Source organism: Pectinophora gossypiella, chromosome 19, assembly GCF_024362695.1.
Source record: "Pectinophora gossypiella chromosome 19, ilPecGoss1.1, whole genome shotgun sequence".
Lineage (NCBI taxonomy): Eukaryota > Metazoa > Arthropoda > Insecta > Lepidoptera > Gelechiidae > Pectinophora > Pectinophora gossypiella.
The window spans coordinates 8,731,263-8,754,798 of record NC_065422.1 but is presented as its reverse complement, the minus strand read 5'-3'; the positions used below and the strand labels follow the sequence as shown (position 1 = coordinate 8,754,798).

The window sequence follows — 23,536 nt, the reverse complement described above, 5'->3', positions numbered from 1 at the left end:
ATAATTAATAAATTAATGTTATCCTTATATGTAACTGCATACCTAAGGGTAAAATATGTTTTATTCATTTATTTATTTTTTCCAGTAAATAATAGGACGTTACTATTACTGTCCTAAAAACAAATTCAATAATTATTACACTAAAGAGATAGCTGCGTAAACAATGTTACGTGTGTTAATGTGTTGTGTGTACGTTGTTCTATCATCTGATTGGTGGGTGAAAGGTTGCATAGAGGAATAGGAAAAAATCCACAACAAGTTATATTTATTATTACCACATAAAAAAATATACTAAATATTATTACCAAGCCCATATGGTCGATATTAGGTAATACACAATAACGTGGGCTCAGGTAATCTATTTTAATAAAAACAAAATCTTAATTATTACGAAGATAATTATCACACAAGTACATAATGTAAATGCACTTCCCCTCTTTATACTTTCAGCCTCATTTAACAATATCTTATAATAAAGAGGAAAGTTTAGTTCAGTGGTTCTGAATATTTTAATGAAAAAGGTCATTTGAATAAATGTATCGAAATTCTTACTTGCACTTATATTTGTATTTTCTCTAATCAATTTGACATGTTGTCTTAGGATTCATTTAACTACTCAATGTCGACAACAATTGCCAACTTAGCACAGGATGTTACAATCAATCTTGTGTCTGGGTGCCCTCGTCATTACCCTTTCTTCTTTATGTATTTCTTCTTATTTTATGTATGTAAACAAATAATGTGTAACTTTGATAATTATTGTAGCCCTTGGTGTGCCAATGAAAAATGAGTGTTATACTATATGATGAAGTCTCACAGTCCTTTCGACTATAACTATCGTTGTTGTTCAAGAGCTTCGGAAATGTGCTCTATGGTGAGGTCCCTGTGAGGCTCTTATAGCCAATCTTGATGTTGAGCTCCATCAGAAATTTGTTCTTGTGTAGTTCTTTTGTTGTGAAATTGATAGTAATGTGAAATAGGTATTTAATGTACTTGCTCAACTTCAACTTTATTATTTAGAACTATGTATCTATTCTAGTACAGTATAGTATAACCATATATAACATACTAATATCGATTCCATTCTTGAGAATTGGTGAAACTTTGTTTAGCGAACAGTTATTATTCTTATTGTTTTTTACATGATAATATCAAAACGTTTGGTGGAACGCCGCGCTGAGTTTATCAGGCGACGGCTGTGCCTCTGACTGCCTTTATTGGGATTAAAGTCATGGGCAGCTTAATTAGCTTTTGTGATAACAATGTACTTTATTCATTAATGAATAATCATATTATTGGTACTCGTTTCAATTTAAATGTTTCATTCCCAACTAAACTTTGAACATCTACACTGTTAAAAACCTCTCGAACAAGGAGCGAGTATAATTATGAGATTAAACGAACTTACCTGTAAGTGAAGTTCTATCTCAATTATACGAAGCTCCTTGTTCGAGAGGACTCCCTCCCTTCAATTTTAATATCCCGCCCTAAAGCTTCCACAGGTGATGGAGTTGTCCATGAAACATGCTTTAAACATAATGACATTAGTTGACAGCTGCGTTCAGGAAGCGGGAAACTAACTTTTTTTTTAGCTTTGGATATGAGCTTTGAAAATTGTGACGATGCTGGAGCATAAGACGTAGACTACACTGTTAAAAACCTCTCGAACAAGGAGCTTCGTATAATTGAGATAGAACTTCACTTACAGGTAAGTTCGTTTAATCTCATAATAAATGTAGATATGAATGTCTATTTGTCTATGATGAGACAAGCAAGGCTGGATAAGAGCAATCGTATATTAGCTGCATAGGCCTACCTTACCTATATCGTATTTGAGACCTAATTTCATTGAGTTACATTGAGTTACATTACTACTTTTTATTACATATTTTACTACCTTCTCGGACACAACTGTCCACGTGCTGTTATAGAACCAGAACGTCAATTAAACACCATACGAGTAGATTGTTTTTTTTTATATATAAGTACCTACAACCACCCGCATAATTAGGTAATTTAAAAGTTACTAAATATTGATTGTGAGTGAGACTTTCCTTTGTTTGGTAAGGACTTATCAGGCTTGAATCACCTGATTGTCCGAAAAAGTAAGATGATTCCGTGCTTCGGAGGGCACGTTAAGCCGTTGGTCCCGGCTATTAGCCGTAAAAACACCTCCACCAACCCGCATTGGAGCAGCGTGGTGGAGTGTGCTCCATACCCCCTCCGGTTGATTGAGGGGAGGCCTGTGCCCAGCAGTGGGACGTATATAGGCTATTTATGTAAATATTGATTATATTGAGATACCTACGTATTTTGATTGATAACTTTAGCTAACGTAACATAAGCTCACTACTCACGACTATACTCCCCATTGGGTTAGTCAGAGGTAGAGGTACCTACTTCCATCGCGAGAGTAGGTACTTCGCGCTTCATCTAGACACAAATTCATCTAAGAGTAATTAGGTACTGGTTTACCTATACCATAAAAACGGTTGATAAGTACTAATATATAAGTCCAATGTAATCCCACGGCAGGGCAAAGGGCTTTAAACCAGTCAAATCCGGCGCTTAAAGTCAATATCGACATAAAACTTTGTCTGACATTAATATTAAAAGGCCTATGAGAACATCGACTTTTAATCTATTTTAATCTTTTTTAACGATAATGGCTTGGCTGCCAAGAAAAATTCGGGAAAAATATAAAATCTCGTAATATCCCCTGGTGCTTTTGCTTTCTGTGTGCCTTAGTTTTCTAAAATTCGTTAATACTAAGCGAATAATTCGTGTCACACAAACCTTAATAATTAATAAGTAAAATACACAACAGATGATAGACAGTTACATACACCTACTGAATATTCTGTTTATATCATATTATCTCTGTTTGTTCGTCTGCAGACACCTTGCGCTTTAGCCTACCCCAATACATATTTTATTATATGCGCAAGTATGTGAGTAAGGTTATTCATTTATTGACAATGGTATTTATTCTTTTTAACGACGACGTAAACACATGAAATGACCAACCAAAATAAGTTTAACGATGTTGATTCCAAATTTACGACCTAAATGCGGTTTACAGTTGCGCTGGCACCCAAATGACATAATTCTGAGCTACAGGAAGTACGATACATAAATTAATACAAGTTATGTCCTACACGATGCGCCATCATTTCATAATGCGTTTTAAGATCGTCAAACAGATATTTGGAACGACCTAGATGATAAATAAATTATGTCATTAAACATGTGCACTAGTGCTTAGATTGGAAATATGAATCATATATTTATGTTGCTATTTGGATGGCGCGAATAAATGATATTCTTCGGTATATAAACTGGTTATATTTATTATAAAACAGAAAATTGTAAAATCAACGGTTGATTTGACACACAAAACGGGGGGAAGAGAAAAACGCCACAATTGTTGAAATTAGGAACTAAATACTAAGATTGCAAGAATAATAAATATAAAAAGGTTTTTTCAGACACACCACGACGCACATATACATTGACTAACACAATTAAACAACATTAAAAAATAACCTAGGAATAAGAAAAAACGCAGAATACAAATAAATAAAAAAAACGCACATGAGTAGCGGTTCGCGATGATTTGCCCAGAGGCAACACTGATTTTCAACCGTCGCCCTTGGCCTAATAGGTGTATATCATTTGTCTTTAGTACTACCATTACAAAGGCTGCATATTGTTTTGAACATAACTCATGATTACTTACTAAGTACAATGCATTAAGCACATAAGAATTTGCTGAAAAAAGAGCGTGTTGGGTAATCGAATGGCCTGGTACTGCTGTGTTATCTCGAATCTAAAATGTGTACGGGTACGGTACGTACAGGTGGTGTAAGTAGACATACATGTTCCGAACGCAACTTGAATTAAAGTTAACGCCTCTCAATGTCAAAGAATCACTTCTTTTTTTGACGTGACTTATTGTAGATTTGCCGCAGATGGCATTAACTACTTGACCGGACAAATGGGGTGCGCTGAGGGCTCTCACCCGGTACGAAATTTAAGACAACAGGCCTAAGGGTGCCCAGTTGGGCGCGAACCTCGGCTCAGAATTAATCGACCCTGGCGGGTCGATACCGATAAGCCCTGAATGAGGGAAATTGGCAACCACGCGTGCGGGCTCGGTATCGGGGTTCTGAAGTGTTTGGTGTCGCGAGCTGATTAGGCCTCTGTATGGCTAGAGTAATCGAATCGTTGGGATCGTATATTACGTCATGCGATAAAATCACTTGTGTCAATGCAAATGGTATAAAATTCAACAGTGGGAATTGGAAATTCTTAAATATTAAGTAAATAATTTTAAATAACATAATATAGCCTCAGACTTGTATCCCCGAATGCACACCCACCCACTTAATACGTATCATAACTATCTTCATGCAGAATTAATGATCAATGACATAGTAATCCATTCACTATGCTGTTATCTTTCTTGTGTATGTCTTTTATAATATTTCATGTAAGTATGTGTGTACTATATTAAGTACATTTGATTTGATCTGATAATCCTTGAACAAGTTGCTGAATCATAGTTCTTATGAACTAAGCGCTAAGCGTGGAGCGCTCACTTCTTGATAAATAATTTAATTATATATATCATACTTCGTAGTATTCATCCTTGTTTTAAGGTTAAAGATAACTAAGTAAGTACTCATAATTAATCGCACTAGAAGGCAAAAGGCGTACCCTTGCCTCCTGTCCGTCACAAAAGAGGACGCAACATACATACATAAACTCACGCCCGTATTCCCCGAAGGGGTGGGTAGAACTACAAATAATCAAGAAACTATTTGCAGCCACTATCGATACATAGTCCTAAGGTGGATAATGATAAACCGTATGATGCTAAGAGATCAGCCTATCGCTCTTACAGATTATCCATCATCCCGCTGTCCCTTTGTCGCCTTTTACGACATGCACGGGAAGATAGGACACAACATTTTGGTAACTAAGCTATACCATACCCCGGACACTTCATACAAAACACATTGACGTTATCGTACGCATCTGTTTGTGTGACGTTTAACGCCATACGATTGAAAACTAAAGTAATACCGAAAAAAGGGTGAGGTAAACCTAGCTCAGCCGCTGGTGGCGAGCGGAGAGTTGCCGTTCTATACGTAGTATTCGTTTTTCCTACCTTTCTTATTCAATGGCTATACTAGAAATATCTTCCACGAGCAGGTCACCCTTGTCCTAAATTTTGTACCAGGTGAGAGCCCTCAATGCCGTCCCGTCTCTACAGTAAGTCACGTGAAAAAATATATTTATTTATTTGTTTGTTGCATGTCACATGGTGGCTTACAGTTCTTATAAGTAAGTAATGTACAAGCATGTGACACCCTGTAAGGGCACCGCAAAAGTATTCCAACAATAACTTAAAATTAAAAAAATATATATATAAACTATTTTTTATATAACTAAACTTACTTTAGAATTTAGAAATGATATAAAATATACTACCTACTTATACTATTATTATTATATATCTTCCAGGTTTACACGCGCGACTATGCTACAACCTTGTATAAATATAGGAAGTGTACAATCAATATTGACCCATATTTATCCTTAAATACTACAGTTAATATTTTACTTGACAGTTTACTGATATACATGTTCTATGGACCTCTAACGCTAGTTTATCGACGACGGCATAATCGAGGAGGGCTATGCAGGGCCATTGAGCAGCAAAACCACTTACACTGAACTTCTACGAGTCAAGAACGGCCTTAAAGAACACTCTAAAAATGCTACGGATGTGAAACTCTTTTTCTTTGTCTCTAGCAAGTAACTTTGACTTTATCACCATAACATACATACATACACTCACGCCTATTTCCCACCGGGGAAGCGGAGACTATAGAATTCCATTCGCTTCGATCCTGACACACTTGTCTTGCTTGCTCCACATTCATCAATCGCTTCATACACGCACGCCGGTTCAGAGTGGATCGTATTGTATTGTCACCATAAGGTTTATCATAATATCCATCTTATACTCCGTATCTTTGATTTTGAGTTGTTTTTAAGCCGTGGTAGCCCAGTTGGTGGAACGCTTGCCTCTCGAATCCAGCACAGGCCCAACCCAACGATAGCCGAATTTGTATTCGAATTCATGTTTGGATCATAAATGACTATCACGTGCTTAGCGGTGAAGGAAAACATCGTGAGGAGACCCACATTCCCGATAAATGCATTTTCAGAGGTATGTGACCTAACCTGTATTGGGCTGGTTTTCCCTTTGCGGGCTGGAAGGTCAGACAGGCAGTCGCTTCTGTAAAAACCGGACCTGTCAAATCTTCAGGTTAGGTAAGCGGACCCCGTGAAAAACGGGATAATGCTAGACTTTGTCTTTGATTTCTTGTGTCTCTGCCTACTCTATTAGGGATTAAAGGCGTGAGTTTATGTATGTATGTATGTAGTATTATTTCAATATCCAAACACGATCTACTTCGACTATTACCTACGTACTTTTATAAACATACGCTGGTGATCTTGGCAGAGCGACAGTCATTGTAATAAGGAGAGCTAGCAAACACTTTCGATACCAAATTCTTGAAGTTCTGCACTGGGTTCTACTTTTAAATAATTCATAAATATCTATTTACCTACTTCAATTAGTTGGCTGGTTGTCTTCTAAATACCTACATTATAGTGTATTTAATATGCAAGAAGTATCTAAGAACAAATCATTTATTTTTCCGTACTCATTATTATCTACATTTGTCAACATTAGGTACAAGGTCGTTTAAAAACCGTAACAAATATCAATTTCATTTATTACGACAGACAGATATAAATGTAGACTTGACTGAATAAAAAAATATTGTCATTCGCGCGAAAATCCTCTGGTTCGCGATACGCGCGCGGAAACCAACGCGCGTTCGAAATAGATTTTATATTTATAGAAGTCATGTAAAAATTCGACTACCAACGAAAAGATACTCTGTCAGATTATAATCCATCCAATCCAGATCTTTGGAAAACATTCAGATAATTACAGAGAAAAACATCGCTTCTTGTGTGTTCTTTTAGGTTATTATTATTAAGAGGTACCAATTAGGTACAAGTAACTTAGTAGCATTTATTTACGATTTAAGTACTGAATACTAATAAGTACAATAAATTCAAACAAAGTAAAATAATTTATAAAACGAACAGACTCATAAAATTAAACATCGAACATAAAAGCAACTATTGCACTGTGGTCCGAATGACGAACAACGTTGGACAAACCACGCGAAACAACACGTGAATGTTGCAATAAGCTTCCGGACTAGCATTACATTTATATTCTAGTTCAGCCGCGTAATATGAGAATGACATCCTTTGTACGTGACAACGTCAATCATCAGTAGTAACGATTATGGCCCGATGATAAACTAGTTGGACTTTACTATGCAGAATTGCGGGTGCACTTGGGTCTTATTAAATGCAACGTAGTACTCTAGGCATATTAATTTCATGCTGAAGTTGAAAAAAGTTATTAACAGCCTGTGTTAAAAATGTTTTAGTTGTAGAATGGGCAATCAAAATAACTTAATGCTATAAAATGAAAAAAAAAGAAAGAATTTACCAGTTTCATTGGTCTTTTTTAAATCACTACTTGGAGTAGATAGATACTGAGTGATTTGGCGTATTCACACTATTCACATCAAGTTAGATAAAGTTGTTCACGCACACGTTGCAATAAATATTTCAAACTTGGACATCGCCTCACATCGAGTCTCGATAAGGAAAACTCTATAAAAGGAAAATAAAAATGCATTAAGTCGTTTTTGCTGATGTTGCAAAAAGTAGCGTCCAGGTTTTTGCTCCCGTCTCCCGACGACCTCTCAAACCTGTCCGACGGGGGGCAAACACCTTTCACTCCGCCTGTTTTCTTAAAACACACAAGAAAAAGTTCAGATACGATCTTTCTTGATGAAATAAGGATAGCTACAAATTAGATTTTAACTGATAATTGTCCAGCAGTAATAAGATGATTTACGCAACAAAATACTACATTCGTATTCCAAAGAGTAAGCTAGCTTTAAATCCCCTACATCGCTCTACTCCTAGCCACCATTATCAAATATAACATTTCATCACTCAGTCTCTATATATAATGAAAACAATCACCAGTCGAATAGAGTTCAATCGAAATGTAATTGATGCCAAATTGGCGAAGGTCGATGCCTGTGTCTCTATTTTAGCTCACACTGACACAAATCTTCCATCCGCATAATACTTATATAAAAATAAATCGATGTAAAACTATACAGTCGGTTAGAAGATGCGAATTACTACAATAGATGTAAGTAATATAGTATGATCCCTCCACACGTGTTTCAAATAAATAACTCATTTGTAATATAATATAGGGTACCTACCTATTTAAATGATAAACAATAATATAATATAGGTGTAGTAGCTGCGTTTGATATTTTATTAAAATACTACGTATGTACTATTTTTTATATCAATTACCGACCTACATCAGATCTACCTTCTTGAAATTACATATTGTACTCTAAGAATCTTCATTTTTCTTAATTTAAATTCTGTATCTTAAAGCCTGCATTTGTAACAAAAATAGCGAAAACGGAATATAAATAGGTAAGTAGGTACCTATTTCCTTTATTCATTCTACGAACCGTGTATTGGCTTTTCACCTTGAACTATTGGACAATAGTTTTACAATCTCAGAATAACAATTTTGTTTTGAAAAACAAGCCAGAAGTACCGACTACTCTGTTATCAAGAAATAGGTGTTTTATCGAATTAAATTATAACACAAAAGAGACAATATATTACAAACAAATACATTCACGTTTCACGATTCATCATATTTTGGCGATACAGCTCGCTACCTCATAACGTTGGTCTAACAGAAAGTTCGGTGAAGTGTGGGTAGTTAGTTCACCTTGCGATGAATGTATCATGTACCCCCTACCTTATTGGGATACAATAGTCAGCTTATGTTAATGTGATATTATGTACATTCCTATTATAGAGAAAAAATATTTTAAAATACGTAAATAAATAATAAATAAGCTTCCAATTGTTACCTTTTCTCCTTCCATATGGCCCGCAGAACGAATTCCCTTTTCCGATCACATTGTCATCAATAAATTTGATAAGTTTCGTCACATCCTCCGGCTTCTGCCCGCGGGAGATGTCCCCCCATCTCGAAGGCAGATCTTCTTGCATGGATTCTGATTTTCCTTTTGTGCCTCTTGATTTCTTCAATACACTTGTCATAATTTATTACCGTCACATCACATAAACTGCGTATATGGTTTTGGGACCAACACAAGAACTCACTTTTTTGTTTACCCTTTAGCGGTTACGAAACACTGGGTTTAGATAAAGAAAATATTTCGTTCACGAACACGAGTTCACGCGCGCACCGCTCACACACTCGTCGCCGCGGAAGGTATCCGAGCGAATGAAACGAAACAGCCTCGTCTCTACACCCGGTTACTACAACTCTACTACGCAACGCCTGTGTCCCGCCGAAACGACGCATGTCGCGCCGTTTTTACGCTGAGAATTGCCATCAATTGACAGCTTTCGTTTCGTGGTAGAATTTTTCTTACATCTTTGATAAATTACCCTTTCGTACTTCTTATTTCTGTATAAGAGCGTTTTCTAAATAATATTTTCAATACTAGTTTTTACTTCAGCATTTACAGTGAAGCAAAGCGACGCAACGAGAAGTACATCCAAGGGAATGCTTATATGTCCATTAGTGGGATACATTACATTATGGGATACATTTAATGCATATTGTACTTACCTAGAATTTTTATTAAAACATTTGACGCGAACATAAAAATAAATGTTTTATTACCATCGATTTTCTGAAAATTTAACCACAGTGCAGACGGAATCAAGGGATTAAAAATATACTTACTTACTTAAGTTCAATAATCTTTAATTTCCTTTTTAAAGATTTTTTATTTCCCGACTTGCACTGTTATCTGGCTGACATGCGTAGAATAAAACAAAATTATACCCATAAAATAATATTAAAATTAAAACCGTTTCCATAGCAACAACGAGTTGTTAGTCGATTGCTGTTAACATAATTTTGTATGTATTTTTGCGGGTTTCCGTGCTATTCGTGTGTGCGATTGCGGGGTTTGATTTAGGAGCAAGATGATGAAGCTTCAGATCGCCAACGACCAGGACAGGAAGGAGGCTCAGAATAGAGAGAGGCGGCGCCAATGTGAGCTCGAAAGACGGGGCAGAATTTTCAATGCGCGCAACAGAAAGATTGGCGTAAGTTCTGGGAAATAACAATAACATAACATAGCATCACGCCCTGTGTCTCCGAAAGGGTAGGCGGATTTGTATAGTAATTTCACCCACGCCTAGCCGATATGTTTAAGGGTGGTATTAACAAACTAATCTCAGCTTTCAGATTGCCCTCAAGATTAGGTATGTGAATGTGACAATTCGTATATAAAAACAGGGACTGATTGGTTTATTAATACTTAGTTATTCGTAGATTAATACCACCCTAAGTCCAATGTAATAGGGGGCTAGCCTACTGGCAATCATTCATTTTCTTTGAAATTATCGTATTTTATCGCAGTTGTTTAGTAAGGCAAACATGAACTCACGCCGACAATTAGGACTGTGACTTATTTCTTACATACATACAGTAGTGACTATACAATGTAACTTGCTTCGATTTTGTTGTGGTCGTGGCTTTTTTGTTATCATATAATGTTGGTAATTTCCAGTCACTAAAATATACTGTACTTATAAATTTAAGAAGTTCGTCTTACCTACCTACCTACGATACGAACATAAAGCTCCTTATGACATTTAAGACCGCAATCGATCGTTGAAGTATTGCCCGGGGGAACCCCATAATTGCTCCTAGTCACGAAAGGTTTCTATATGGTAATACCCAGCTTTGAAGTTTACGTAATAATAGAAGATAATCATTAAAAGTAATATACTTATTTTTGGCAAAAGCATTCGCTTATTAACGAACCTTTTTACGGCGCGGCTGCTGGAACGTAAAACGCAGCCGATACCAATAGCTTGATTCATTATTACTTGAAAATGTCATAACCAAGTAGTTCTATTTCCGCTTACCCTAGAGACACGTAGGTCTCTGACGTATTTCCCAAAGTGGGAATTGTAAAAACTCTTTAATAATCAGGAGACTGGTTGTTCTTTTTTTCAGCAAATTGTTCTTTGTTGTGCTCTGATCCTATCTGCCTAAAGGCTAGTTAATAAAGCTCTTTGTTTGTAGGTATTTTTGTTACAATCACGTGGTCCGCGTACATATCTTGAAGAAGTGTAGATGTGTTTTTATAAAACGAGCTTACCAAAGTGGGAACATTCCCGAAACAGCACCACACGTGTCATTATTAAGAATGATGATGATTTCCAGGTGGATGTGCCGTTCCTGCAGCGTCAGATCGCGGAGAAGAAAGCGGAGCGCGAAGACGAGCAGCGTCGGAACCTCGCGTTCGCCAGCCAGATGATCAAGGACAGCGAGCTCGCCTCCGTACTGGAAGCTAGGGAACGAGAGGTCTGGGCAGCTACAAAGGCCGAATTGAAGCAATTCATCTAAAAAACAACATTTCTTGTTTTTATATTTGCATATTACAGAGCGAAAGATGCAAACTTGGTGATAAGGATGACGAGAAAAATAATAAATGTGCATAGAGCGGATGAAGAATAATATGATTACGAAAGCTGGTAGGGCTGGCAGAGGGAGACCTAGAAGGACGTATATTGACCAAATTGCTATGTTCTTAGAAAAGGTTTAGTACGATTTACTCTGACCCAGCGTGCATGTATGAAACGATTGATGAATGTGAAGGAAGTAAAAGAAGTGTGTCAGGATCGAAGCAAATGGAATTCCATGGTCTCTGCTTACCCCGGTGGGAAATAGGCGTGAGTTTATGTATGTACGCATACTTAAACTGCGCGTCCATTTAAGCTTAATGTTATGCGGATTTGGTGACCTACTAAATATACTACAGGAAAAATGCAAGACAAGAAATTCTGACGCTTGGTTCGTACACTTCAATAACGCGGGAGTGAACGCGCAGTTTTATAGCTGAAAGAATTTTGAAAAATGAATGACGTTCCAAATTAGCTTGAACATGAGTTACTTTATGAACAGCGTGATATCCCTAATCTTAGAATATGCAATTACCTATAATGAAGTAATGCAAAATGGCGGTATGTAAGGGCGCGAGTTCTGGAAAGAGCGTAGGATCTGAAAGGATGGTGCAATATAGGGCGGCCAGCAGTGGAATGAGGCGGGCTGATAATGATTATGATTGTTCTACACAGGAGCGTCGTCGCATCGGCGTAGAGATAGACGCGTTTCGCCAGAAATACCAACGGCCGGAGGACCGGCGGGAGTATGACCTCAATGACCCTGACGTGCTGAAGAAGCAGCTGCCTCCAAGGGTAGATGATGGTGACCCAGTTGGACTGTCCAGCGCGCAGAAGTTAGTAGTCGATCCTAGAAATATACCCGTGGCTGGCGAATGGGTTGGTTACTAACCAAAATACAGCCACAAACCAGTCTTTAAACAGCGTGGTAGAGTATGCTCCCCCTCCGGTCGATTGAGGGAGGCCTGTGGCCAGCAGAGATGTAGGTTTATTTGTGTCTGTCAGCCCCTGTGCTTCATGGGGTGAAGAGGTGTTTGTGACTGACTAACAACGGCGAAATAACTGTTACGAACCAGCGACCGCCCATGGCAACATCTACGCTATCGTTATCCCATAGGAGTATCGTTTCGTTCTTATGTATTTCTCGTTTACAACATAAAGAGAACCCGTATTATAAACGTCAACACCATAAAATCCATTTCAATGTACACCTCGATCCAAGTTGTAGCAATAGCAGTTGCGCAGGTTCGAAGGCGAGGACCTGAACTACGAGGAGCGCAAGAAGCTGATGGCAGCGCAGAAGAACGCCTGGCTCGAGCAGCAGGTGCAGGAGCGAAAGGCGGCGGAAGAGGAGCGGAAGAAGGCTGAAGCCGCCTATATGGTATACTACTTCATTTAGACCTTGTAACAGTCCTTTTAGCTCAACCGCTAGATGATGTAGTGACTAAGATTGAGAGGGAAATGTTAAGATGGTTTGGACAGGTGTAGATGAAGGATATATTACAAAAGGTGTACATAACACGTGTACTGACTGAATTGGGAATGTCTACCAAATCAGACTATTACCATATAATGAGGAATAATACTACGTATAGAGTGGCAACTCCCCCCCCCCCCCCCCCCACTCGTACATAGTTTAGACTTGAATCTTTTGGCGTCAGACGTCACACACAGACACTCGTGGTGTACGATAATGTCAATGTGTGGTGTCTGTGTAAAACGAGGTTGTTTGTATGGAGTGTCCGGAGTGTGCTATTACCACAGTTATTACACAAATGTATTTGATCTAAGGTGTGATAACCAAAGAATAATTTGTCCATATTCAGATGGCCATCAAAGCCCGTGACGCGAGAGCTGGCGAGCTAGACAGACTGGAGCGCGAGTGCCGTTATCGACTGGGACAAGCCAACCTGCGCTACAACGAAGCCCTGGTAAGACCAAGCCCTGGTCAACAACAAATACCTACAACAAATGACCATCACAGTTCGCGACGCGGCGTGCTTGACAGACTGGAACCCTAGAACATAACAGCATCACACCTGTATCCCCGAAGGTGTCTGGTATATACACCCAATCCTCGCCAGCTATGTTTTAGTCCATAAAATAGGGTGTGAGCCTATTGCCATTAACCGGGCACAAATCCTCGAAGACACTTCATATCAATATCGTGAGCCCTAGATATACAAAGTAAATGAAACGACCCCATGTTATATTAGACTTTGAGGGTAGCTTCTCATAATAAACTATCGAATACCGGACCTGTCATCAGGTAAGCGGACCCTGTGAAAAAAGGAATAACGCTAGACACTAGCGGCTAGAAATAGGCTAGTTTCCAACTAGTCAAATCAGGTACTTTTTACTAAACGTCAAAACACGAAATTACTATGGAATTTGTATGAAAAAGCACACTGTGGCGTCATAGAAGAACATGACAAAATTACAAAAGAAAATGTTTTTCGTTAGTTTTAGATCTGTCTCTTTACTGAGTAATCAGAATTTCATAATTTATCTTGAACCTTGTACACGATTCAATTCTCTCACAGACAGCCTTAACTAGAAGACAGGAACCCAAACTAGTTAGGGCGTCCCTACGGATAATCATTATTACCGGTTGTCTAATAACAACTGCCAACCAGGTGACAGAGAGGAAGCAACTGGAGCAAGTCCTGAAAGAACAGGAGGAGGCGGACAACTGCGCTGAGATGTACAACATGCTCACCTCGGACATGCTGACTGAGAACCCAGATGTGTCCAAGAGCGCGCTCGGCAAGAACAGGTATTTGTCATAACCGATGGCTTTTGACAGCAACTGATATCCGTCACATAACTGTTAAAGACTGTCTCAAGTTGAAACAAACGACGAAATGAAATGTCCCCATCAAATGCCCAGTTAGAATTCCTTTTAAAACTGCGCGTCTACGAGTGATATCGAAGCATGCGAAGCGACGCTGATGAAGTGAACGCAGTTTGTATAATAATCAATACTTACAACGCAAGATTCTGTTCGTATTTGCAGAGCTTGCAATACATCAGATTATCTATATCACGTGACTCAGTCTTCCCTAAAATAGGCTACTTGACAACCTAGTCAAATGGATACTTTTTACGAAACGTCAGAACGAAAGTTTTCTTTGGAGTTTGTATACGTATGTAAATATTGTCCTGTGACGTCATCAATAAAAAACGGTCAATCGTCGTACTCATTGTTACTTAATTCATTAATAAAATTCGGAAGTAAGTCGAAAATTAAAATTAGATAGATTTTTGATCATCTTAGACTGGCTTCTATTTCTAGGTTAGCGTTTTGTATTTTTTCTTTGACACAGTTAAATAACCTATTACCGACAACGATACTAAAAGTGTATCTTGCTAATCAAAGTAATCTTCATATTTTTACACAGAGCAATCGGATACATGTACAAGGGAATGAACCAAGAAGAACTGAAGAAGTTCTACGCAGCGCAAAAAGAACAAATGGCTGCCTCAAAGGTAGGTCTGCTCTTATGCTCTACATTTTTTGTTGTCTATACTAATTTTGAAACGTCTCTCAAAAGTAGGTTACAAAAATATGCGCTCCGTCATCGACTAGCTTATTTTGCTCAATATTTGTTGCATGCAGCTTACTTGAAAAGCTTCTAATAACATTGACTAACAAACATAACATAAGGTAGTCAGAGGCACATCCAGCACAAGATGAAGTAAGTACCAACACCTCAGCGAGCTTTCTGTTATACCAACAAGATAGGTGGTGAGCCGTATCGCCGTCTATAACAGTCGAGCCAACTGCGTTAGTTAATTAAACATTTAAGATTAATGAATAGCTCATTGGTCCAAGTTCGGTACCGGGATTCGAACCGGCGCGCGGCGCTTCCCTTTTGAGAAGCAAATGTAAGCCTGTGAAATACAGGACCACAATGATTAAAATGATGACGCAAAAATATTAAAAACGTCCGCAGGCCAAACGCGACGCGGAAGACAAGATGGAAGCAGAGTGGCAGGCGCTGGCTAAGTCCATTCAGCGTGAGGCGCAACGACTTGACATCCAGGAGAACAGGACCAGAAGGTATAAAGATACCAGTAATAACGGAAAATTACACTAGGTACTCGTCACAAAAAAATTAATCTCGCAAGTTTGTTTCGTAATTATCGAAAAAATATTAAAATATTTTACAAAAGGATTTTATTTCTGAATATTGTGTTCCAAATTCAAATTTAAAAATTAAATAACACTCGTGTTTTATTGAACAAAACTTGGGAAGTGTTTCGATATCATTTCAATTCAATATTATTTTTCTAGATTGTTTGCAAAACCAACATAATTAATATACACTGTGGCATCTAACTTACATTAAAAAAAAACTTACCTCGTAACATACATACGCTCACAACTATATCCTAATTGGGGTAGTAAGAGGTACACCCATCGCAAGATGAACTAAGTACCCACACGTCGCAGACGTTTCTATTAGACCTATGTGATAGATAGGTGCTGAGTCATATCGACGTAATAACTTACCTTATCTTTACAGGAATATCGCGCGCCAGATGTTGGAAGAGAACCAGCTGATGGCTCTTCAACAGAAGGAGAAGGAGAAGTACTTCCGCGAGGTGGTGTACAACAACACCCCCACAGACGATTACTACGCTCAGTTCAACACCACCACCAGATAGACTACCCCAAGAATCGTGACGTCATAACTTTGGTAGTTGCTAGACTGGCTGCAAGACTCATGACGTCATACCATCGTCCTTTGATAGTATTGTGTTCGCTCACTGGATAAGTTTGCAACAGTTCGGTTCTATTTGCTACCTTGTTCTAAACATTTCCAAGTTGAAATCCTCAGCGCGCCCTCAGTTTAATTTGGTATGGGCCCAAGACTCGATGTTTTACCCGACCGTGGTTAACCGTAACGAATACTGAGGGGGATTTCCTCGAAAAATTCATTATATTTTTGTTTTTTTTTTATTATTTTCAGTTCCATATTTTTGCGACAGAAAATTCCGCTTGGTATCAATTCAGAATCATGGTCTGAATCTCCCATCAAAGTTTTCGTAACGATGTCATTAACACCCTCTATTTTATTTTATTTATTATTTTTCAAGATTTTATCGTTATTATAAAAAACTATGTTGTCGAGTTATCCATTATTTTTTTTACTACTATACTTGTTTTTTTAAATAAGTACCTACTACACTATTTAGGAGTCTATTCGCTACATACCCAGTTAATGGTTATGATCATTGATATACAACTAGATATTCAAAAAGATCTCCTTTTGCAACTTATCCAGTGTTACTTTTTATCATTATACTTTTTACTAGTTTTAATACATTTAAGATATCTTTTGAGTTGACCAAAATCATGTGTTCAAGTTTCGTTTTTGCCTCTAAAACCACGTACTATTCGCACTTTTTAAATACTAGTGGAACATTTTCTTGCACCTATTTAAATAATACAATACTCGCTTTATTATATTAGCTAGATAGCCATATAAGTAGCACATAGAGCGGTTCAATGGTTCGGTTGACCGGGAATTAAAAACTCTCGGCATGTCATGGGAGGAATTTCACGACTATGGCCAAGTCTGTCATATGTCAAATTGGTAATTCGTCAAGTCCTATTTTCGACAAGTTATGATATTTTCCAACAACAAAATAACAGTAATAATTATATTACTTGTCTCCTCGGTAGTGTAAAGGCAGTTCAGAGAAACTCTGAAATCAGAAATATAATAAAAAACATGGCGCTTTTTGAAATGGAAAGACCGGTAGAGACCAAAAGTGATTCCCACAAATTAAGGAAATTATTCCGCTTGGACAATTAACATCTTAGCGAGTGGAATCAGTCTGGAACAAATCCTGAAAAATATCAGTTTCAAATGAGGAAATATTACATTGCACATGAAACTAAACTATTAGGTACAGGATTCCCCAGTACTTACTGATTCTTTTTCAACAACTTCGATCACTTTTTCATATCGTCTTTTCGTCTCCAGAAGTCATATCGGATCCTATTGGCCTTTTCCGAATTCTGGGTCTTTCTAGAATTGCATTGCACAATTTAAGTTTCACGTGTATTTTATTTACTCGAGTTTTTTATTTTTTAATTTGTTTATTTCCTTGGGCAAAGGCAAGGGCAAAGCCATGCAGCCATGGTTTTTTGTTGATAATTTAAATGGTATCGAAAAATTTTGTGCGTTTATCACCATGTTGCAATTGTTAAGTTTATATTTGACTACCGGATGTGCACCTTGTACTTTCAAGTTTATTAAACGCTTTTAACTTACTGGTCCTGTTTCAATAATACCTAATAATTAATACACAAGTTAAAGAATAGTATAGATTTATTTGAAAAATAAGTAAAATCTGAAGAACAAAATAGAATAATTATGGAATTATTTCGTATCACATACAGTAAATACTTTGAAGACTAGAATTATATTCATTAAGATTCTAACTTTCAATAATTAAAAATTGGCACATTTAATGCTGAGATCTAATATCACTAATTTATGAGCGTTTGCCAAAGTCCCATTTTATGGGTAAATTCCTTAGTTTTCCCATTTTATGGGTAAATTTTGCTAGTATTACCAGAGTTAAAATTTTCCGTTTCGCTCTCGTCCAATGAGCCCTTTCCTATTGAGGTTCATGATGGACTCTGCGATCACCCGGGCAGACTTCTTGAGATACCCTCCGCTCGTCAACATTACTACTGGAATGTGTCTCTCTTTGCATATCTCAAATATGAACTCGTCCCTTTTCACGACACCCTGTAAACAACAGTTTATAATAGGGCAGTGGTTCTCAAATAGTGGTATGCGTCCCTCAGGAAGGCGTGAGGTAGCTGTGGGTAGCTGGTATTTAACGCCCTTTTGATGCGGCAATTAGAAGTTAGCGCTCTGTAAAGGTGTGTAGATATAAACTTACAATTTCGCTAATGTTCATGTGCCCCAGCGGATCGGCGTCCAATATGTCAGTGCCCGCGTTGTACACCAGGATGTCTGGCTGGAACTCTGCTAGCGCTTCCTTCAAGTTCCTGTGTCAATTTTGTGGCATTAGTCAAGTTGAACTACAATACAATACAATACAAATACACTTTATTGCACCAAAATAAAAAGAAATAATTACAAAAAGTCTCTTACTAAGTACATGGCAAATGGCGGCCTTATCGCTTAAAGCGATTTCTTCCAGACAACCATAAGGTGAGGAAAAAGGTAAAAAAAAAATTGAAAGATTGCGGGTACAAACTATGCATACAACTTAACAACAAATACATGCAAATAAATATATAACATACTTACAAATATAATATATACCTAACCTATATACATAACCTAGCATAATACCTATTTATAAAAATAGTAGACACAAAATACCTAATAATAAGCAACTCAAGAGATTCAGACGATGACACTACCGAACTAACTACCTGCCACGACCAAGGCATATTTTGTAATGTTCTTGGCAGTACATTTTTATAAATGTGCTACGTACTTTATTGTCCTCGTAGATTTAAAATTTGTGCTCCTATAGTTTTCACGTTCATACACATAGAGAGTTCGTGGTCGTGGTTGGAAGCTCAAATTGCATTAGTAGGTGTTTATACTGGGCACGCCGCTTTTTTAGTACAAGCTCTTTTAAGACCTGAAGCTCTCCGATACGGAAATTGGGAGACTGTTTGAAACCTCGACGCTCCGGATTTCAATGTTGCATACATTTTTTTTATTATAAAAAAAGTTTGAATATAATCTGTCGGTAAGTGAATATATGGTCGAAGGTGGTACACACAATACGTAGTAAATGTCTATTCAGTCTAGTTTTGAAGGATTCAAGATTGTAGTAAGAGGATAAACTGTGCCAGGTCATTCCATTCTTTAACCATTCTTATATGGAACGTTTCTTGGTGGGAATATCCACAGTGTGACGAAGCCTGGTCGATGGCCTGGTATCATCTCCATAACTCCCAAAAGTCCCGCCCGCAGAACACGTCCGGTACCAATTGTCTTGATAGTTCTTTCCAACATGATAGAGCATCATTATAAGCGATAGGTTGATAACCATTGACCATTCAGTCATTCGAAATTCTATCAGGTCAATAATACCAAAGTGTCTGCAAGTTGACAACTACCATCACCTTCTTTTCCTTTTTGTTATGAATACATTTTAAATGACAACACTGTCTTGTTTTTGTGTGTAAATAAACGATTTATATTCTATTCTCTATACCCCCTCCGCCCAGCAGTGGGACGTATATGCAGTTTATGGTATATGTTATGATATTCTATTCTACTTTAACCTCCTAATGCCAAGATTCCCAGACACAATAGTTAAACAATGGGTTTTGGATTTTAAAATGACATTCGGTCTTACGACTTTAAGAGGACTCACCGGCGCACCTTGCGAATGTACTCCAAGTCTTCCACCTTGTTCCCGAGCTCGACCTTGCGGCGGATGGCGCGCTTCGCCTCGCGGTCCTTCGGGTAGATGTTCCGGTTGTAGACGTCCATTATGTACACCTCCGCCACGTCTATGAAGTCCCGCTGGTACCCGTTACCCTGCAAGCATAGAATAAGGAATAATATTACGTACAGAACGGCAACTTCTGAGCTAAGTTCACCCCGCCCCCCTCGGTCTTACATTAGTCTTCAATCGTATGGGCGTCAGACGTCACACACACACAGATGCGCGCGTATGATAACGTCAATGTGTAGTGTCTGTGTAAAACGAGGTTTTTTTGTATGAAGTGTCCGGGTTAGAGGTTAATATTCTAAAACGTGATGTCATAGAGTGTCGAAAAATACCATAAGATCACGACTATATCCCAATGGGGTTGTCATCAGGTCATGAGAACATTATAACCACTTATTGCACACTTGATGATGAAGCAACCTCAAGTACAAATAGCTTTCTCATTGATGTTCCTGGGGGAGGGAGGTTCATCGCAAGATGAACTAAGTACGCACACCTCACCGAGCTTTCTGTTAGGCCATCGTAATACGTGATGAGCCGAAGTGGAGGTGGTATTGTCAAAAGCTAGAATAGGTATGTACAGACGCGCAAGCAGCTGGGCCTTCTGGAAAAACTGGAGATGCTTGGCAAATGGGACCTGTTGCTGACCGGAGCCTCTCAGCCGCGAGTCGCGAATCGGTGGATGCCGCACAGTAACCGGCTAAAACCATTATTTCGTGTAGATTACTTAAGAAATTAATAGAGGCATATTATAGAGTGGAAGACACAAACATGATGATGACGATAACGAGACAAAATAATGAGTGTGCATACTTAAACTGCGCGTCCATTAAAGCGTAATCTGAGCGGACGGACTATGCGAAACATCAACATTAAAGTTACGCGGATTTGGTTACCTACTAAATATACTACAGGAAAAATGCAAGGCAAGAAATTCTGACGCTTGGTTCGTACACTTCGATCACGCTGGAGTGAACGCGCAGTTTTATAGTTCATGAAAATTATGTCTGATAAAAAATAATGACGATGAATTGTTGTATTGACCTGGTGGGCATCAAGGTCGACGATCATGGCGTTCCGAATGAGCTTGAACATGATGAGGTACTTTATGAGCAGCGTGATGTCTGCGTAGGGGCAGAAGCCGCCGCCGCGGTCGCCGCTGCAGTGGTGGAAGCCGCCTCCCACGTTGATGGCCCATCCGCGATCCAAGGCCAACTTGCCGGCCAGCACTGACCCCCCAGTTTGTAGTCTGCAAGATAAGAAGAGTATAACAAGAGTGCATTATTGCATCTATTGTACACTTTCTATTTCTCTTTTGTTTTGTCCTGTGTGTGCAATAAAGTATTTGTCAAGTTATGTTAGTAGTGAAGTTGCTTCGTACACCCTCCGGCTGATTGAAGGGTGTCATGTGTCCAGCAATTAATCATTTATGCAAGATAAGAAGTTTATTTTTTCAATTTATTTCGTAAATGACGAACTCCACCCCACTTTCCTTGCTGATATTATAAATACGTAAGTGAATGTTAGTTACCAGTTACTCTTAAACTACTCAACCAATTATCATGTTTTAGACAGCCTCTATGTAATCTGTAAGACTAAGTACAATTTTTAGTTCAACTTCAATGGATAGTTCTTTATATAACTGGATACATAGCTGGATCTAAGATAAATTTATAAAATGGTAAAAGATGCTCAAATCAATCTCATTTTGCTTTTTGACTTATGTAACAAAAAGTAAGCCATTTTTATTTATAATCTTTAGTTTTAACTACTACTTTATTAGGCAGCACCCTGGAGTATGCTCTACATCCCCTCCAGTTGATAGAGGGATGGCCTTTGCCCAGCATTGGGACATATATACACTATTTATGTTATTTATTTTAAATTAGAACAGTTATAACCATGTGGGTTGCGAGATTGAGAAACAACCTCATCAACCCTGGTGTCAGGATTACTATTGAGCCAATGTCCCCTGACATGATTCATGTAACAACTATTTACTTACATCAGTCAGTAGTTACCGGGACCAATGGCTTAACATGCCTTCCGCTTGATCTAATTTATAAGAGTTACTAAAGGGTGGTGGATTCCCTTACCTCATAGGCCTCAGATAAGAATGCTGCACCCACACGTTTGGCAAGCACGCTATTACCGGCACCTCGGCTATTAGGGCCACATTAGAGCTCCACTGTCAAATAAAAGACCAATGTATGTGAGGATCTGTACAAAGATATATAGATACTTGTACTGGTAGTTATTATGTTTACTTGCATGTTTCTCTCCTATAAATTACAATGCTAGGCAAAAGTGTAACTTGAGCTCCATTTGAAGAACAGTAACCATAATAATGAAGTATGCGTATCATGCAGGATGCGACAGTTATTGATTGCAGCTGAGTTTGAAGGAGTAGGGAATTTCGTTAAATACTTCCAGAAGTATAGTACTTAAAGGCAGAGGTTAAAGGTATTTCTTATGAAGATTTATTGCTGAAATTGAGTTAATTAAGACAGCAATATAATAGTCATAAGAGCCAAAGTTCTTTAAAATCCATTCCCTATTATTCAACTATTGTGTCTAGAAATTTCAGCCTTATGTAGATATATAAGATAAATGTTCTTTACTTTTAAAGAATTTAAATATTTCTTTGTGTGCACTACACGCAGGTGATCCTTCTGTGCCTCCATTGGATGCACTATGTGGTCTTCCGTGATCAAGCCAGACTCTTTTAGGCGCTGTAATTAATTATAATAGGTATTTCACATATGATTACAGTTAATACAGACAACAGAATTATCATCCAATTTGACTTTATTTAATTAGATAGGTACCTTATGTGGATAAGTACCCACTATAATTATTTTGAAACTTGCATAAACTTAAGATTCGGGCGAAATTATGAAAGAATGAAAAATTTGCTCACCCTTATGACATTTCCCCATTTTTTGGAGTCAAAAACATGAAAGCGCTCTAGCCCAAAAAACGACACATTGTACTTGTCATCATATACCAACGGCCACTGATCTTCCCTGATCTCAAAATACAGGTTCGGTTCTTCACTGAATAAATAAATAAAAATATCACAACTATGTATATACAAGGCGTAATTTCGATTTTAGTCGTAATGCAAATTACGTATACAAACCTTGACATGTTTGAAAAATAAATCAAATAGCACGATTTACATTATAACCAGATTTTTAGAATAGAAGCCTGTATTAGCGCAAGAAAACGATTTTACGAAGTTTTGATAAAAATAGGTTGAAATTTTCGCGGAAATGTCACTTTGACAAATAAATATTCGTTCTGAAATCATGTTTGTTAAATAATTTATCGTGCAACTAGGCTGTACATGAACTTGAATCATTGCCTAATCCCTTAAAAAAGTACGTTGCTAAGC

The 23,536-nt window shown here is 37.9% G+C and overlaps 3 protein-coding genes across 3 annotated transcripts in view; 1 reads left to right on the top strand and 2 right to left on the bottom strand.

The window, feature by feature from the left end:
* Positions 1-9,487, bottom strand: part of LOC126375626 (uncharacterized) — a 111,150-nt gene extending 101,663 nt beyond the window's left edge. Inside the window, exon 1 of the mRNA XM_050022616.1 lies at positions 9,087-9,487. Within this exon, the coding sequence (XP_049878573.1) occupies positions 9,087-9,279 (193 nt within the window). The 5' untranslated portion in view covers positions 9,280-9,487. The remainder of the gene's footprint in view (positions 1-9,086) is intronic.
* A 663-nt stretch (positions 9,488-10,150) lies between these two features.
* On the top strand, positions 10,151-16,572 carry LOC126375697 (RIB43A-like with coiled-coils protein 2). Its single transcript, XM_050022792.1, has 9 exons — positions 10,151-10,302; positions 11,432-11,572; positions 12,346-12,506; positions 12,916-13,051; positions 13,497-13,601; positions 14,307-14,446; positions 15,072-15,159; positions 15,627-15,733; positions 16,200-16,572. Exons 1-9 carry the CDS (start codon positions 10,180-10,182, stop codon positions 16,339-16,341), a joined length of 1,143 nt encoding a protein of 380 aa, XP_049878749.1. The 5' UTR covers positions 10,151-10,179; the 3' UTR covers positions 16,342-16,572.
* Positions 16,573-17,997: 1,425 nt separating this feature from the next.
* LOC126375701 (histone deacetylase 11) lies at positions 17,998-23,444 on the bottom strand. Its single transcript, XM_050022797.1, has 8 exons — positions 23,282-23,444; positions 23,060-23,195; positions 22,761-22,871; positions 22,236-22,327; positions 21,184-21,388; positions 20,059-20,225; positions 18,598-18,706; positions 17,998-18,440 (listed from the first exon to the last, which is right to left on the bottom strand). The coding sequence occupies exons 1-8, from the start codon at positions 23,287-23,289 to the stop codon at positions 18,267-18,269; spliced, it is 1,002 nt and encodes a 333-aa protein (XP_049878754.1). The 5' UTR covers positions 23,290-23,444; the 3' UTR covers positions 17,998-18,266.
* Positions 23,445-23,536: the final 92 nt, after the last annotated feature.